Raw genomic sequence first — 18,710 nt, forward strand, 5'->3', positions numbered from 1 at the left:
AAAAAATATTTTTAAAAATCCACGTTTATTAAAAAAATATTTTTAAAAATCCACGTTTATTAAAAAAATATTTTTAAAAATCCACGTTTATTAAAAAAATATTTTTAAAAATCCACGTTTATTAAAAAAATATTTTTAAAAATCCACGTTTATTAAAAAAATATTTTTAAAAATCCACGTTTATTAAAAAAATATTTTTAAAAATCCACGTTTATTAAAAAAATATTTTTAAAAATCCACGTTTATTAAAAAAATATTTTTAAAAATCCACGTTTATTAAAAAAATATTTTTAAAAATCCACGTTTATTAAAAAAATATTTTTAAAAATCCACGTTTATTAAAAAAATATTTTTAAAAATCCACGTTTATTAAAAAAATATTTTTAAAAATCCACGTTTATTAAAAAAATATTTTTAAAAATCCACGTTTATTAAAAAAATATTTTTAAAAATCCACGTTTATTAAAAAAATATTTTTAAAAATCCACGTTTATTAAAAAAATATTTTTAAAAATCCACGTTTATTAAAAAAATATTTTTAAAAATCCACGTTTATTAAAAAAATATTTTTAAAAATCCACGTTTATTAAAAAAATATTTTTAAAAATCCACGTTTATTAAAAAAATATTTTTAAAAATCCAAAAAAAATCAAAATTTATGCCAGGGATGGACCCTTAAAAAAATATTTTTAAAAATTCAAGTTTATGGCAAGGATGGACCTTTAAAAATGCACGTTTATGGCAGGGATAGACCATTAAAAAATATTTTTAAAAATCCACGTTTATGGCAAGGATGGACCCTTAACAAATATTGTTTTAAAATCCACGTTTGTGGCAGGGATGGACCCTTAAAAAATATTAAATATCCACGTTTATGGCAGGGATGGACCTTTAAAAAAATATTTTTTAAAAATCAACGTTTGTGGCAGAGATGGACCCTTAAAAAATATTTTTGAAAATCTAAGTTTATGGCAGGGATGGACCCTTAAAAAAATATTTTTAAAAATCCACGTTTATGGCAGGGATGGACCCTTAAAAATATTTTAAATTTAAATTAAATTATTTTAAATCTTTAAAAATCCAAGTTTATGGCTCGAAACATCCTCAAAAAATATTCTTTAAAAATCCACGTTTATGGCTCCAAACATCCTCAGGAAAATATTCATAAAAAATTCTGACGAAAAAATAATAATAATAATAAGTACCTCAGAAGAGAAAAAGGAGAGTCCTCTCGAAAAAATATTCTTTTAAAATACAGGCTTATGGCTCGGATGTCCTCTTAAAAAATATTCCTCAAAATTCAAATGTGGCTCGGGTGTTTCCTTGAAAATATTCTTTAAAATACACTTTTAATACTCTGACGTTTCTTGAAAGTATGCCATTCAGGGCTTCAAGTATACTTCCTGAGAAAATGGACCGAAAGCTGTAAAAACACTTACGACCACCATGTGTAGCAGTACCTCCCTCACAAAAGTTCAACATTTTTGTTTAAGTGCATATTTTGTCCAAACTTAGTTTAAGTTCGAAGATGGATTCCAATATGGAATCAACCGGTCCACTCCTTCGGGTACCTCCCACACAAAATTTCGGAAAAGTTCAGTTTAAGGCATGCTCTCGAATCGCTTTGATTTTTGTTGTAGGAACCTGTATTTACTGCCCCCCATACGACGGTATAAGTTTCATCAGGGGCAAGTCCATACTTCCTGAAAAATACCCTGAAAGCTACAAAAATCCCCTATGACACCGTGTGTAGTGGTTGGAGCACAAGATAACTCTCGAACGGATCTGCCGATTCGGTCCAAAACGTGGCATTCGTAATATTTTGTGCAAATTTAGTTTATGTTCGAAGATAAACCATATCGGTCCACTCCTTCAGGTACCTCCCCCACAAAAATTCAAAAATGTTCGGAAAAAATGTGCACACGATAACTCTTGATGGGAGTGACCGATTTGGTCCATACTTTACACATCCTTATATATCTACCAGATATAGGTGAGGTTCGAATATGGACTATATTTGTCCACTACTTCAGGTACCTCCCACACAAAATTTTGGATAAATTCACTTTAAGACCTGCTCTCGAATCACTTCTTCTCTCGAATAACTTTTGTTGAAGCAAATTGCAATCGCTGCCTCCATTACGACGTTAAAAGTTTTTTTTCAGGGGCAAATCCCCACTTCTTGAGAAAACAGCCCGAAAGTTGTAAAAAACACCTATGGCACCATATGTAGTGGCTGGAGAGCTCGAACCGAATACTGCGTTCGTCCAACCTTTGGATATTGTAATATTTCTTGGAATACTAGATGAAATTCGAAGGTGGTGCTTCCACGTATGGTACCTCCCCCACAAAAGTTCGAAAACATTCGCTAAAATGGCACCCGCGATTTCTCATAGACGTGGCAACCGATTTGGTCCAAACTTTGGATCTCTAAATATTGTCAAAACTTAGTTTATGTTCAAATTTGGGCCCTACCTGTCCAATCCTTGTGGTACCACCCACACAAATGTTCAACATTTTTGTGTGGTTAAGTGTCTGTTCGAGGATCCTTTGGACATTTTTAACGAAGGTTATCCTAGTGGCCCTGTTTACAGCGATATTATGGTTTTCGTAGGCTAGTGTGGAACTTTAATCCTATCCATACTTTTGTTAATCCTATCCATACTTTTGTCGGTTCATACGCAAACACAGGCTGAAGGTATATCTCTGTCGGCAACGCCGACTAATTCTTTCTACTTGTTCCACATGCATTTTCTTCGCAACATTTTTGAGCTTTAATCCAACTTCATATTTTGTCCCTAAGTTTATACGTCCCAAAAGGGCCACAACATTCTGAAACCCTCCTAAATATATCATTTTAGGATCTCTTGTCTGGTGGCACTCTCTTCGCCAAAAATCGCCATCCAAAATGGTCAAGGTGCAAAGAGGAGCCGCTGGAAGCACTCCACAATAGGCTGGGGCGATTTGTATGGAAGGAAAAAAGTGATAGTGGGCGCCTGGAGTTTCTGATTCTTGGGATTGTACTGAGCAAAACTAGTCCACTAGACCATATGTCTACGGTGAAAATCGAGCCCCGGATTTTGACTTGAAAATTTTTTCAAGGATATTTTGGCCAAACCATATCTCAGAAACTTGACCTATCCTGAAAATTTCCTTTTGCGTTCTTTGTACACTCACCAAGGGCTTTCATCTCCAAAAGGAAATTTCCACCCACTGACTTTGAGTCAAATTTTGTAGCACAGTGTAATTTATCGATATTTTCCGAAAAATGTGCACTTTCTCGGGGCCATAACTGCCTGAAGGAGCGTTCCAATGCTTTTGCGATGTACTAGAGAGTTCTTAATTATTATCTTGGCTACAATTGTTGTTTTTGTGTTGGATCGAAAATCTCAGTGGTTTGGCTGTTACATACATGCCAAAATATACAAAAAACCTGAAAACAAACTTCAAGTCAAAATCCGGGAGCTCGATTTTCACCGTAGACATATGGTCTAGTGGACTTTTTTGCTCAGTACAATCCCAATAATCAGAAAATCCAGGCGCCCGTGGTGGTGTTCAAATCGCCCCACCCTACTCCACAAGCAGCTCTGAACACAATGCTGAAACTGCGGCCTTTGGGCCTCAACATTAAATGTCAGGCAGCATGTAGTGCTCTAATGCTTCATAGACAGAATCTTTGGCGCAACAGTACCTATGGGCATGATGTATTTTGAAAGAATTAGGAGCATATTTTAAAATGGACCAACGTGGGAAAGTTTTGGACTATATATCACCAGTCTTGTCTAAGATGTAGATGTCGTTATCTCAAGTAGAGACGACTGGAACCATAGTAATACTCCTCTGAACGGTCTGGCATTCCATACAGACGTTTCCAAGGAAGAAGGTATCGGTGCTGGCATCTACTGTGAAAGTCTAGGTCTTGAATACCCATACAAGTTGGATAACGATTGTAATGTATTCCAAACTGAAATCTTCGCGATCAGGAAAACTGCAGAATTGATAAGTAATCTGTATACTGAGATCTTTGAACCGGTGACCAAACCTACGAGAATGACTGATTCACCTAAATGGATGGCATTTCAAACGATAATAGCGCTCATTCTGTTACATATATTTATGTTTATCAACACCTTTTTGCTCTTTGGAGTGATATTCACACCAATTACTTGGCATTGACATTTTCACCAAATATTTGGAATGTCATTTTCCTGAGTTCAATTCAACTTATTCCAAAGAATGAGTGAAAGCACCATTTGATTTGGCAAGCAAAATGTGCATTCATTAGAAGTAATGCGTAATTATCGTTATGGGTGCTACACATTACTTTAACAGTAGGGTAACAGCTAGATTCACTAATTCTGTGTCATGGCATTTTCACCAGTTCTTTGGAATGCCATTTTCATGGGTCATTCCAAGTAATGATTGAAGTCACCACTTCTCAGCTAACAACTTTCAACTGCTTCAGCTTAGGGGATAAAGACTACGAGAAAATAATTTGATTCCACCATACATCATGGGTGAGAAGTTTTTTATGGTGTTCTCTTCGATAACTATTTCTTGAAGTGTATAAAAATAAGTATTATAATTTTGCAAGTATACTTATCATCCATTTGTTCGTCACATGCATAAATACATACATATGTATGTAAAACAAGTATGTATATATTTACCGCCATTAATAACAATAACTACAACATGGAAATTTCGGTCAATTATCTCATCTAGGGAAACGAAAAAATATACCGCCGACGACGATTTAATAGCGCCTTCCTGCCTTCATCGCCATCACCATTGTCGTTTAGTTGGATAGACAAATAAATGAATGGGATATGGATGTACATATATAAATATATTTATTTGTCTTGACATTGTTATTATTTTATTATTCTTTTTGGCTGTTGTTGTTGTTGTTGGTTTTCATGTATTGGGGAATTAGTGCAGACCAGCAGGCATTCTCCTTATGCTTCGTATGTTTGGCAGTGGCAATACAAACTGCCAAACTATCGTTTATCCTGTTGTTTTTTTTATTTGCTACGATAAATCATCGAACATTTGTTTAACTGGCCTCCAGTTGTTAGCTTCGCAAATGTACATTTAATGAAGATGATGAGGAATTGCTCCGGATGAAGAAGTGTCAATGTATGATGGGTGATGGATGGGTGCGGTTATTTTTGTTTGTTGGTCGGTCATTCATTGGGTTATAGTTTAGCCATAAAACATATTAAATACTAATGACAAACAACAGGCGGCAGCCTGGAGTGGAGGAGGTTTTTATTCATTTTTTGGAAGAAAACGGAAGAATAACGTTAACAAGGTATGGTAATGTAGGTTTATGCTTACCAACAACTTATTTGCAATTCATCAGTTGACAGTTGAACAACAAGTGTCAGTGATTAAGAAAGTGGCGGAAATTTTGTGAAACCCAAAATATTTTTCTCCTTTTATTTTGAAGTTAGAAGGAAATTTTTCTTTTTCAAAGTGTGGCCTCTAGGCAATCAAGTTTTAACGATATTTGTTCTAATAATATTTTTTCTAAATTCATTTAAAATAATAAATATTTTTTTGTTTATTTTAGGCGTAAATGGTTGCCACAAATTGGACGTAAAGGACCACAGAATAAAGTTGAGAAAACACCCGAAAAACTATTGGTTAAGAAATCATCCGAAAAGAACTTTAAGGTAAGTGTCTAAATACTACTGACTAAAGATCTTCGTCGTCTTACAGAAACCCTTAACGGTCTTCTTATGGGAGCTTTTAAAGACCTTGTTATATTAGCTATAAAATGTCTTCTTATAGAAGCCCTTAAAAATATTTCTATAGAAACCCTTAAAGTCTGCTATAGAATCCATCAAAACTTTTTTTTTATAGAAGCCCTTAAATGACCCCTTAAAGGAATTTGTATAAAGAAAGCCCATAACGGTTTTTCTATAAAAGCCATTATGGTCTTCTTATAGAAGCCCTTAATGGTCTCTTATAGAGGTCCTTAAAGATATTTTCAAAGGCCTTTTTATAGAAGCCCATGAACATTTTCTTTTAGAAGCCCTTGAAGGCCTTCTTAGAGAAGTCATTAAGGAGCCATTAAAGGTCTTCTTATAGAAGCCTCTTTAGTCTGCTATAGAATCCCTCAAAACATTTTTTATAGAAACCCTTAAATGACCCCTTTAGAAGCCCTTAAAGGACGTTTTATAAAAAAAGTCCATAACGGTCTTCCTATAAAGGCCATTATGGTCTTCTTATAGAAGCTCTTAATGGTTTCTTATCGAAGTCCTTAAAGATATTTTCAAAGGTCTTTTTATAGAAGCCCATGAACGTTTTGTATTAGAAGCCCTTGAAGGTCTAATTAGAGAAGTCCTTAAGGAACCATCCATTAAAAGTCTTCATATAGAAGCCCTTAAATATCTTCTTATAGAATCCCTTGAAGGCCTTCTTATAAAAGCCCTCAAATGTCTTCCTTAAAAGTCAATTACCCTTAAAGTACTTTTTATGGAAGGCCATAAAGGTCTTCTTATACAAGCCCTTAAAGTTCTTCTTATAGACGCCTTTAAGGTCCGCTTATGGAAGCCCCTAAAGGCCGTCTTATAGATGCCCATAGTAGTTTTCTTAAATGCCTTCTTATAGAAACCCTTAATTTATTTATATGGCCCTAATGGTGTCCCTATAGTAGCCCATAAGGGCCCTTATAGAAACCCTTAAAGATCTTCCTATAGAAGCCCATAATGGTCTTCTTATAGAAAAGTTTGAGGCGTGGTTTTTAAGGGGATCATTAAGGGTTTGAGGCGTGGATTTTTAAGAATATTTTTTATGGGATCACTGAAGGTTTGCGGCTTGGGTTTTTAAGAATTTTTTGGGTGATCATCAAGGGTTTGAGGCGTGGGGTTTAAGAATATTTTTAGGGTCGTGGATTTTTAAGAATATTTGAATTTTTTAGAGGATTTGAGGCGTGGGTTTTTGAGAATATTTTTTAGGTGATCATCAAGGGTTTGAGGCGTGGGTTTTTGAGAATATTTTTTAGGTGATCATCAAGGGTTTGAGGCGTGGGTTTTTAAGAATATTTTTAGGGGATCATCAATTTTTAAGAAGAATTTTAAGGAGATCATCAAGGGTTTGAGGCGTGGATTTTTAAGAATATTTTTTACGGGATCATCAAGGTTTTGAGGCTTGGATTTTTAATAATATTTTTTACGGGATCATCAAGGGTTTGAGGCGTGGATTTTTAAGAAGAATTTTAAGGGGATCATCAAGGGTTTGAGGCGTGGATTTTTAAGAATATTTTTTACGGGATCATCAAGGTTTTGAGGCTTGGATTTTTAATAATATTTTTTACGGGATCATCAAGGGTTTGAGGCGTGGATTTTTAAGAAGAATTTTAAGGGATCATCAAGGGTTTGAGGCGTGGATTTTTGAGAAGAATTTTAAGGGGATCATCAAGGGTTTGAGGCGTGGATTTTTAAGAAGAATTTTAAGGGGATCATCAAGGGTTTGAGGCGTGGATTTTTAAGAAGAATTTTAAGGGGATCATCAAGGGTTTGAGGCGTGGATTTTTAAGAAGAATTTTAGGGGGATCATCAAGGGTTTGAGGGGTGGATTTTTAAGAAGAATTTTAGGGGGATCTTCAAGGGTTTGAGGCGTGGATTTTTAAGAAAAATTTTAAGGGGTTCATCAAGGGTTTGAGGCGTGGATTTTTAAGAAAAATTTTAAGGGGTTCATCAAGGGTTTGAGGCGTGGATTTTTAAGAAAAATTTTAATGGGTTCATCAAGGGTTTGAGGCGTGGATTTTTAAGAAAAATTTTAAGGGGTTCATCAAGGGTTTGAGGCGTGGATTTTTAAGAAAAAATTTAAGGGGTTCATCAAGGGTTTGAGGCGTGGATTTTTAAGAAAAATTTTAAGGGGATCGTCAAGGGTTTGAGGCGTGGATTTTTAAGAAGAATTTTAAGGGGATCGTCAAGGGTTTGAGGCGTGCGTTTTTAAGAAATTTTTTAAGGGGTTCATCAAGGGTTTGAGGCGTGGATTTTTAAGAAAAATTTTAAGGGGATCGTCAAGGGTTTGAGGCGTTTATTTTTAAGAATATTTTTACGGGATCATCAAGGGTTTGAGGCGTGTATTTTTAAGAATATTTTTTACGGGATCATCAAGGGTTTGAGGCGTGTATTTTTAAGAATATTTTTACGGGATCATCAAGGGTTTGAGGCGTGTATTTTTAAGAAGAATTTTAAGGGGATCATCAAGGGTTTGAGGCGTGGATTTTTAAGAAGAATTTTAAGGGGATCATCAAGGGTTTGAGGCGTGGATTTTTAAGAAGAATTTTAAGGGGATCATCAAGGGTTTGAGGCGTGGATTTTTAAGAAGAATTTTAAGGGGATCATCAAGGGTTTGAGGCGTGGATTTTTAAGAAGAATTTTAAGGGGATCATCAAGGGTTTGAGGCGTGGATTTTTAAGAAGAATTTTAAGGGGATCATCAAGGGTTTGAGGCGTGGATTTTTAAGAAGAATTTTAAGGGGATCATCAAGGGTATGAGGCGTGGATTTTTAAGAAAAATTTTAAGGGGATCATCAAGGGTTTGAGGCGTGGATTTTTAAGAAGAATTTTAAGGGGATCATCAAGGGTTTGAGGCGTGGATTTTTAAGAAGAATTTTAAGGGGATCATCAAGGGTTTGAGGCGTGGATTTTTAAGAAGAATTTTAAGGGGATCATCAAGGGTTTGAGGCGTGGATTTTTAAGAAGAATTTTAAGGGGATCATCAAGGGTTTGAGGCGTGGATTTTTAAGAAGAATTTTAAGGGGATCATCAAGGGTTTGAGGCGTGGATTTTTAAGAAGAATTTTAAGGGGATCATCAAGGGTTTGAGGCGTGGATTTTTAAGAAGAATTTTAAGGGGATCATCAAGGGTTTGAGGCGTGGATTTTTAAGAAGAATTTTAAGGGGATCATCAAGGGTTTGAGGCGTGGATTTTTAAGAAGAATTTTAAGGGGATCATCAAGGGTTTGAGGCGTGGATTTTTAAGAAGAATTTTAAGGGGATCATCAAGGGTTTGAGGCGTGGATTTTTAAGAAGAATTTTAAGGGGATCATCAAGGGTTTGAGGCGTGGATTTTTAAGAAGAATTTTAAGGGGATCATCAAGGGGTTTGAGGCGTGGATTTTTAAGAAGAATTTTAAGGGGATCATCAAGGGTTTGAGGCGTGGATTTTTAAGAAGAATTTTAAGGGGATCATCAAGGGTTTGAGGCGTGGATTTTTAAGAAGAATTTTAAGGGGATCATCAAGGGTTTGAGGCGTGGATTTTTAAGAAGAATTTTAAGGGGATCATCAAGGGTTTGAGGCGTGGATTTTTAAGAAGAATTTTAAGGGGATCATCAAGGGTTTGAGGCGTGGATTTTTAAGAAGAATTTTAAGGGGATCATCAAGGGTTTGAGGCGTGGATTTTTAAGAAGAATTTTAAGGGGATCATCAAGGGTTTGAGGCGTGGATTTTTAAGAAGAATTTTAAGGGGATCATCAAGGGTTTGAGGCGTGGATTTTTAAGAAGAATTTTAAGGGGATCATCAAGGGTTTGAGGCGTGGATTTTTAAGAAGAATTTTAAGGGGATCATCAAGGGTTTGAGGCGTGGATTTTTAAGAAGAATTTTAAGGGGATCATCAAGGGTTTGAGGCGTGGATTTTTAAGAAGAATTTTAAGGGGATCATCAAGGGTTTGAGGCGTGGATTTTTAAGAAGAATTTTAAGGGGATCATCAAGGGTTTGAGGCGTGGATTTTTAAGAAGAATTTTAAGGGGATCATCAAGGGTTTGAGGCGTGGATTTTTAAGAAGAATTTTAAGGGGATCATCAAGGGTTTGAGGCGTGGATTTTTAAGAAGAATTTTAAGGGGATCATCAAGGGTTTGAGGCGTGGATTTTTAAGAAGAATTTTAAGGGGATCATCAAGGGTTTGAGGCGTGGATTTTTAAGAAGAATTTTAAGGGGATCATCAAGGGTTTGAGGCGTGGATTTTTAAGAAGAATTTTAAGGGGATCATCAAGGGTTTGAGGCGTGGATTTTTAAGAAGAATTTTAAGGGGATCATCAAGGGTTTGAGGCGTGGATTTTTAAGAAGAATTTTAAGGGGATCATCAAGGGTTTGAGGCGTGGATTTTTAAGAAGAATTTTAAGGGGATCATCAAGGGTTTGAGGCGTGGATTTTTAAGAAGAATTTTAAGGGGATCATCAAGGGTTTGAGGCGTGGATTTTTAAGAAGAATTTTAAGGGGATCATCAAGGGTTTGAGGCGTGGATTTTTAAGAAGAATTTTAAGGGGATCATCAAGGGTTTGAGGCGTGGATTTTTAAGAAGAATTTTAAGGGGATCATCAAGGGTTTGAGGCGTGGATTTTTAAGAAGAATTTTAAGGGGATCATCAAGGGTTTGAGGCGTGGATTTTTAAGAAGAATTTTAAGGGGATCATCAAGGGTTTGAGGCGTGGATTTTTAAGAAGAATTTTAAGGGGATCATCAAGGGTTTGAGGCGTGGATTTTTAAGAAGAATTTTAAGGGGATCATCAAGGGTTTGAGGCGTGGATTTTTAAGAAGAATTTTAAGGGGATCATCAAGGGTTTGAGGCGTGGATTTTTAAGAAGAATTTTAAGGGGATCATCAAGGGTTTGAGGCGTGGATTTTTAAGAAGAATTTTAAGGGGATCATCAAGGGTTTGAGGCGTGGATTTTTAAGAAGAATTTTAAGGGGATCATCAAGGGTTTGAGGCGTGGATTTTTAAGAAGAATTTTAAGGGGATCATCAAGGGTTTGAGGCGTGGATTTTTAAGAAGAATTTTAAGGGGATCATCAAGGGTTTGAGGCGTGGATTTTTAAGAAGAATTTTAAGGGGATCATCAAGGGTTTGAGGCGTGGATTTTTAAGAAGAATTTTAAGGGGATCATCAAGGGTTTGAGGCGTGGATTTTTAAGAAGAATTTTAAGGGGATCATCAAGGGTTTGAGGCGTGGATTTTTAAGAAGAATTTTAAGGGGATCATCAAGGGTTTGAGGCGTGGATTTTTAAGAAGAATTTTAAGGGGATCATCAAGGGTTTGAGGCGTGGATTTTTAAGAAGAATTTTAAGGGGATCATCAAGGGTTTGAGGCGTGGATTTTTAAGAAGAATTTTAAGGGGATCATCAAGGGTTTGAGGCGTGGATTTTTAAGAAGAATTTTAAGGGGATCATCAAGGGTTTGAGGCGTGGATTTTTAAGAAGAATTTTAAGGGGATCATCAAGGGTTTGAGGCGTGGATTTTTAAGAAGAATTTTAAGGGGATCATCAAGGGTTTGAGGCGTGGATTTTTAAGAAGAATTTTAAGGGGATCATCAAGGGTTTGAGGCGTGGATTTTTAAGAAGAATTTTAAGGGGATCATCAAGGGTTTGAGGCGTGGATTTTTAAGAAGAATTTTAAGGGGATCATCAAGGGTTTGAGGCGTGGATTTTTAAGAAGAATTTTAAGGGGATCATCAAGGGTTTGAGGCGTGGATTTTTAAGAAGAATTTTAAGGGGATCATCAAGGGTTTGAGGCGTGGATTTTTAAGAAGAATTTTAAGGGGATCATCAAGGGTTTGAGGCGTGGATTTTTAAGAAGAATTTTAAGGGGATCATTAAGAAGAATTTTAAGGGGATCATCAAGGGTTTGAGGCGTGGATTTTTAAGAAGATGAGGCGTGGATTTTTAAGAAGAATTTTAAGGGGATCATCAAGGGTTTGAGGCGTGGATTTTTAAGAAGAATTTTTAGATGATCATCAAGGGTTTGAGGCGTGGATTTTTAAGAAGAATTTTAAGGGGATCATCAAGGGTTTGAGGCGTGGATTTTTAAGAAGAATTTTAAGGGGATCATCAAGGGTTTGAGGCGTGGATTTTTAAGAAGAATTTTAAGGGGATCATCAAGGGTTTGAGGCGTGGATTTTTAAGAAGAATTTTAAGGGGATCATCAAGGGTTTGAGGCGTGGATTTTTAAGAAGAATTTTAAGGGGATCATCAAAGGTTTGAGGCGTGGATTTTTAAGAAGAATTTTAAGGGGATCATCAAGGGTTTGAGGCGTGGATTTTTAAGAAGAATTTTAAGGGGATCATCAAGGGTTTGAGGCGTGGATTTTTAAGAAGAATTTTAAGGGGATCATCAAGGGTTTGAGGCGTGGATTTTTAAGAAGAATTTTAAGGGGATCATCAAGGGTTTGAGGCGTGGATTTTTAAGAAGAATTTTAAGGGGATCATCAAGGGTTTGAGGCGTGGATTTTTAAGAAGAATTTTAAGGGGATCATCAAGGGTTTGAGGCGTGGATTTTTAAGAAGAATTTTAAGGGGATCATCAAGGGTTTGAGGCGTGGATTTTTAAGAAGAATTTTAAGGGGATCATCAAGGGTTTGAGGCGTGGATTTTTAAGAAGAATTTTAAGGGGATCATCAAGGGTTTGAGGCGTGGATTTTTAAGAAGAATTTTAAGGGGATCATCAAGGGTTTGAGGCGTGGATTTTTAAGAAGAATTTTAAGGGGATCATCAAGGGTTTGAGGCGTGGATTTTTAAGAAGAATTTTAAGGGGATCATCAAGGGTTTGAGGCGTGGATTTTTAAGAAGAATTTTAAGGGGATCATCAAGGGTTTGAGGCGTGGATTTTTAAGAAGAATTTTAAGGGGATCATCAAGGGTTTGAGGCGTGGATTTTTAAGAAGAATTTTAAGGGGATCATCAAGGGTTTGAGGCGTGGATTTTTAAGAAGAATTTTAAGGGGATCATCAAGGGTTTGAGGCGTGGATTTTTAAGAAGAATTTTAAGGGGATCATCAAGGGTTTGAGGCGTGGATTTTTAAGAAGAATTTTAAGGGGATCATCAAGGGTTTGAGGCGTGGATTTTTAAGAAGAATTTTAAGGGGATCATCAAGGGTTTGAGGCGTGGATTTTTAAGAAGAATTTTAAGGGGATCATCAAGGGTTTGAGGCGTGGATTTTTAAGAAGAATTTTAAGGGGATCATCAAGGGTTTGAGGCGTGGATTTTTAAGAAGAATTTTAAGGGGATCATCAAGGGTTTGAGGCGTGGATTTTTAAGAAGAATTTTAAGGGGATCATCAAGGGTTTGAGGCGTGGATTTTTAAGAAGAATTTTAAGGGGATCATCAAGGGTTTGAGGCGTGGATTTTTAAGAAGAATTTTAAGGGGATCATCAAGGGTTTGAGGCGTGGATTTTTAAGAAGAATTTTAAGGGGATCATCAAAGGTTTGAGGCGTGGATTTTTAAGAAGAATTTTAAGGGGATCATCAAAGGTTTGAGGCGTGGATTTTTAAGAAGAATTTTAAGGGGATCATCAAGGGTTTGAGGCGTGGATTTTTAAGAAGAATTTTTAGATGATCATCAAGGGTTTGAGGCGTGGATTTTTAAGAAGAATTTTAATGGGATCATCAAGGATTTGAGGCGTGGATTTTTAAGAAGAATTTTAAGGGGATCATCAAGGGTTTGAGGCGTGGATTTTTAAGAAGAATATTTTTTACGGAATCATCAAGGGTTTGAGGCGTGGATTTTTAAGAAGAATTTTAAGGGGATCATCAAGGATTTGAGGCGTGGATTTTTAAGAAGAATTTTAAGGGGGTCATCAAGGGTTTCAGGCGTGGATTTTTAAGAAGAATTTTAAGGGGATCATCAAGGTTTTGAGGCGTGGATTTTTAAGAAGAATTTTAAGGGGATCATCAAGGGTTTGAAGTGTGGATTTTTAAGAAGAATTTTAAGGGGGTCATCAAGGGTTTGAGGCGTGTATTTTTAAAAAGAATTTTAAGGGGATCATCAAGGGTTTGAGGCTTGGATTTTTAAGAAGAATTTTAAGGGGATCATCAAGGGTTTGAAGTGTGGATTTTTAAGAAGAATTTTAAGGGGGTCATCAAGGGTTTGAGGCGTGTATTTTTAAAAAGAATTTTAAGGGGATCATCAAGGGTTTGAGGCTTGGATTTTTAAGAAGAATTTTAAGGGGATCATCAAGGGTTTGAGGCGTGGATTTTTAAGAAGAATTTTAAGGGGATCATCAAGGCTTTGAGGCGTGGATTTTTAAGAAGAATTTTAAGGGGATCATCAAGGGTTTGAGGCGTGGATTTTTAAGATGAATTTTAAGGGGATCATCAAGGGTTTGAGGCGTGGATTTTTAAGATTAATTTTAAGGGGATCATCAAGGGTTGGAGGCGTGGATTTTTAAGATGAATTTTAAGGGGATCATCAAGCTGTTTGAGGCGTGGATTTTTAAGATGAATTTTAAGGGGATCATCAAGCTGTTTGAGGCGTGGATTTTTAAGATGAATTTTAAGGGGATCATCAAGGGTTTGAGGCGTGGATTTTTAAGAAGAATTTTAAGGGGATCATCTAGGGTTTGAGGCGTGGATTTTTAAGAAGAATTTTAAGGGGATCATCAAGGGTTTGAGGCGTGGATTTTTAAGAAGAATTTTAAGGGGATCATCAAGGGTTTGAGGCGTGGATTTTTAAGAATATTTTGTAGGTCATCTTTAAGGGGTAAATGATTTATTTAATACAATTTCTAACTCACTCTCTCTCTCTCTCCCCTCTCTCTTATTACAGTTACCACCCAAACAAATGGAAGACTCCTCCAATACATCACAATTGCTGGCTACGGCGGCAAATACATCACAACTCAACACATCACAACAAGATTTCGAAACCGAGGAGGAGGTTGGTTTGGAATTACCACCACCCATGAAACCCATACAGGAACCACATTTAATGGCGAATGGTCCACCAACCTTTAACAAGGATATAATGAAGGACAATTCTTCGGTAATGGTAAGTACAAATGCGCCATCCATGCTAAAAACAACAACAATTTCACGAATAAAATATAAGCAAATGTTTGTTGTTTTATAAAGGAGTTAACTTTCCATGTTGATTCGATTCAAGGATGGCAACAAAAGGATTCAAATTTCAATAGAAAGAATTTCTGATGTTCACACAAAGCTCGTCGTTTTTTTTCAGTTGAGCATGATATGCAGCTAAAACATATCCTTGAATAAAATATCCTTGTAGAAGATTTATTAAGCAGCAAATTGCCAACTACTTAGCTGCAAGGATGGTGGATGACATTTTCATGCAAAATCATTGGGACACATTTAGAGCTTTGACGGTCGTATTTTTTCTTCCATCGAAAACCTTTAGAAAAATATTTTTAATGAGTTTCTCCCTGTTTCCTATTGTGTTGACAAACACAACTGATTTCAAAATCTTCAAAGAAATTTCGCTCATGAAAAAGAATAAGCGGTCCTTCTTACGAGTCAGTAATTCTTCTTATGCATGACTGATTTTGTTTTAAGGATAATTCATTGCTTTTTTATATGGTAAATTAAAATCGTCAATAACGTTTTAAAAGAAATATGAATTCAAATTCAATACACTCAACATTTCCAATAAGAGGCCATCAAAGTTTTGATTGGTGGATTTTTTCAATATTTTTAAAGGCACCGTCACACGTTTGAAGCATAGATTTTTAAGTGGACCATCAACGGTTTGAGGTATGGATTTTAAGATTATTTTTTAGGGAGTCTTCAAAGGTTTGAGGCTTGGATTTTTAAGATTATTTTTTAGGGACTCTTCAAAGGTTTGAGGCGTGGATTTTTAAATATTTTTCTAGCGAATCATCAAAGGTTTGAGGCGTTGATTTTTAAATATTTTTCTAGCGAATCATCAAAGGTTTGAGGCGTGGATTTTTAAATATTTTTTTAGCGAATCATCAAAGGTTTGTGGCGTGGACTTTTAAATATTTTTCTAGCGAATCATCAAAGGTTTGAGGCGTGGATTTTTAAATATTTTTCTAGCGAATCATCAAAGGTTTGAGGCGTGGATTTTTAAATATTTTTCTAGCGAATCATCAAAGGTTTGAGGCGTGGATTTTTAAATTTTAAATATTTTTTAGCAAATCATCAAAGGTTTGAGGCGTGGATTTTTAAATATTTTCTAGCAAATCATCAAAGGTTTGAGGCGTGGATTTTTAAATATTTTCTAGCAAATCATCAAAGGTTTGAGGCGTGGATTTTTAAATATTTTTTAGCAAATCATCAAAGGTTTGAGGCGTGGATTTTTAAATATTTTCTAGCAAATCATCAAAGGTTTGAGGCGTGGATTTTTAAATATTTTTCTAGCGAATCATCAAAGGTTTGAGGCGTGGATTTTTAAATATTTTTTAGCAAATCATCAAAGGTTTGAGGCGTGGATTTTTAAATATTTTTTAGCAAATCATCAAAGGTTTGAGGCGTGGATTTTTAAGAATAATTTTTATGGGATCATCAAGGGTTTGAGGCGTGGATTTTTAAGAATAATTTGTATGGGATCATCAAGGGTTTGAGGCGTGGATTTTTAAGAATAATTTTTATGGGATCATCAAGGGTTTGAGGCGTGAGTTTTTAAGAATATTTTTAAAGAATGATCAAAGGTTTGAGGCGTGGATTTTTAAGAATATTTTTTAGCAAATCATCAAAGGTTTGAGGCGTGGATTTTTAAGAATATTTTTTAGCAAATCATCAAAGGTTTGAGGCGTGGACTTTTAAGAATATTTTTTAGCAAATCATCAAAGGTTTGAGGCGTGGATTTTTAAGAATATTTTTTAGCAAATCATCAAAGGTTTGAGGCGTGGATTTTTAAGAATATTTTTTAGCAAATCATCAAAGGTTTGAGGCGTGGACTTTTAAGAATATTTTTTAGCAAATCATCAAAGGTTTGAGGCGTGGATTTTTAAGAATATTTTTTAGCAAATCATCAAAGGTTTGAGGCGTGGATTTTTAAGAATATTTTTTAGCAAATCATCAAAGGTTTGAGGCGTGGACTTTTAAGAATATTTTTTAGCAAATCATCAAAGGTTTGAGGCGTGGATTTTTAAGAATATTTTTTAGCAAATCATCAAAGGTTTGAGGCGTGGACTTTTAAGAATATTTTTTAGCAAATCATCAAAGGTTTGAGGCGTGGATTTTTAAGAATATTTTTTAGCAAATCATCAAAGGTTTGAGGCGTGGACTTTTAAGAATATTTTTTAGCAAATCATCAAAGGTTTGAGGCGTGGACTTTTAAGAATATTTTTTAGCAAATCATCAAAGGTTTGAGGCGTGGATTTTTAAGAATATTGTTAGATATAAAAATATAGAATAAAAATTGAAGTTATTATTGTTGAAAATCTTTAAAAAAAAATTTAAAACCCCAAGTTATTATTGTTGAAAATCTTAAAAAAAAAAAAATTCTTTTAAAAATCCACGTTATTGGCTTTAAATGTCCCTCAAAAAAATTCTTTTAAAAATCCACTTTGATGGCTTTGATTGTCCCTCAAAAAAATTCTTTTAAAAATCCACGTTATTGACTTTGAATGTCCCCCAAAAAAAATCTTCAGAAACATGTTTTTTGTCAATCCAAAAATCAATTTTTGACTCATCTGTTTGGGCGCCTCAAATACCTCATGAGACGTTATTGGCTTTGAATGTCCCTCAAAAAATTCTTTTAAAAATCCACGTTATTGGCTTTGAATGTCCCTCAAAAAAATTCTTTTAAAAATCCACGCTACTGGCTTTGAATGTCCCTCAAAAAAATTCTTTAAAAATCCACGCTATTGGCTTTGAATGTCCCTCAAAAAAAATTATTTTAAAAATCCACGTTATTGGCTTTGAATGTCCCTCAAAAAAATTCTTTAAAAGTCCAAGTTATTGGCTTTGAATGTCCCTCAAAAAAATTCTTTTAAAAATCTACGTTATTAGCTTTGAATGTCCCTCAAAAAATTTTTTTTAAAAATCCACGTTATTGGCGTTGAATGTCCCTCAAAAAATTCTTTAAAAGTCCAAGTTATTGGCTTTGAATGTCCCTCAAAAAAATTCTTTTAAAAATCTACGTTATTAGCTTTGAATGTCCCTCAAAACAATTCTTTTAAAAATCCACGCTATTGGTTTTGAATGTCCCTGAAAAAAATTCTTTAAAAATCCACGTTATTGGCTTTGAATGTCCCTCAAAAAAAAACCTTTTAAAAATCCACTTTATTGACTTTGAATGTCCCCCGAAAAATTTCTTCACAAACATGGTTTTTGTCAACCCAAAAATCAATTATTGACTCATCTGTTTGGGCGCCTCAAATATCTCATAAATTCCTCAGTTTAATTAATGTTCTGTTTGGGCAAGTTCCCATGCCTTAGCTGCCTCCAATACCTCATAAATTCCTCATCTTAATGTATGTTCCTACAAAATAATCCCCTAATGTTTTGCTGTCACATACGTCATTGATGCCATCCATATATTACCCCTATTAAATCACGCATTGGAATTCCCCTTTTTCAAAATTTTTGGCAGACAATTCACAAATGCCCTCTCCGATTGGCTTAAAAGCCAATATTCAGATTGTGGACAAACACACGTGAATTAAATATAGTCTTTTATTCCGACAACTACAACAAGAAACAGAACCTTGTGAATTTTAATAATTGTGCGTATTTTTAGATGATTAAAAAATTTTTAGAGAGAACCATTTGCCAGAGATATATAGAAAAGGTGAACGAAAAAAGTCTCTGATAGACAGACAATGAAGTGATGGCATTCATGATTATGAAGTGTTGATGGGTGCAGGCAGGGAGCGGGGATATCAGAGAGTGGATAAACATCCAAAATTGATGCTATTCAATATAGACAACAATGTTAAACACGCAAATACAAACAACAAAAAAATGAACGCCAGGTCCACGGACTTGGGTAATTAAAATAG

The 18,710-nt window shown here is 35.2% G+C and overlaps 1 protein-coding gene across 1 annotated transcript in view; it reads left to right on the top strand.

Annotated features, from left to right (window-relative positions):
• The first annotated feature begins 5,563 nt into the window (after positions 1-5,563).
• Positions 5,564-18,710, top strand: part of trio (trio Rho guanine nucleotide exchange factor) — a 47,114-nt gene continuing 33,967 nt past the window's right edge. Inside the window, exons 1-2 of the mRNA XM_073981118.1 lie at positions 5,564-5,678; positions 14,552-14,773. Of these exons, the coding sequence (XP_073837219.1) occupies positions 14,567-14,773 (207 nt within the window). The 5' untranslated portion in view covers positions 5,564-5,678; positions 14,552-14,566. The remainder of the gene's footprint in view (positions 5,679-14,551; positions 14,774-18,710) is intronic.

The sequence above is a fragment of the Musca autumnalis genome, unplaced genomic scaffold, assembly GCF_047663935.1.
Source record: "Musca autumnalis isolate F117 unplaced genomic scaffold, ASM4766393v1 scaffold_4, whole genome shotgun sequence".
Lineage (NCBI taxonomy): Eukaryota > Metazoa > Arthropoda > Insecta > Diptera > Muscidae > Musca > Musca autumnalis.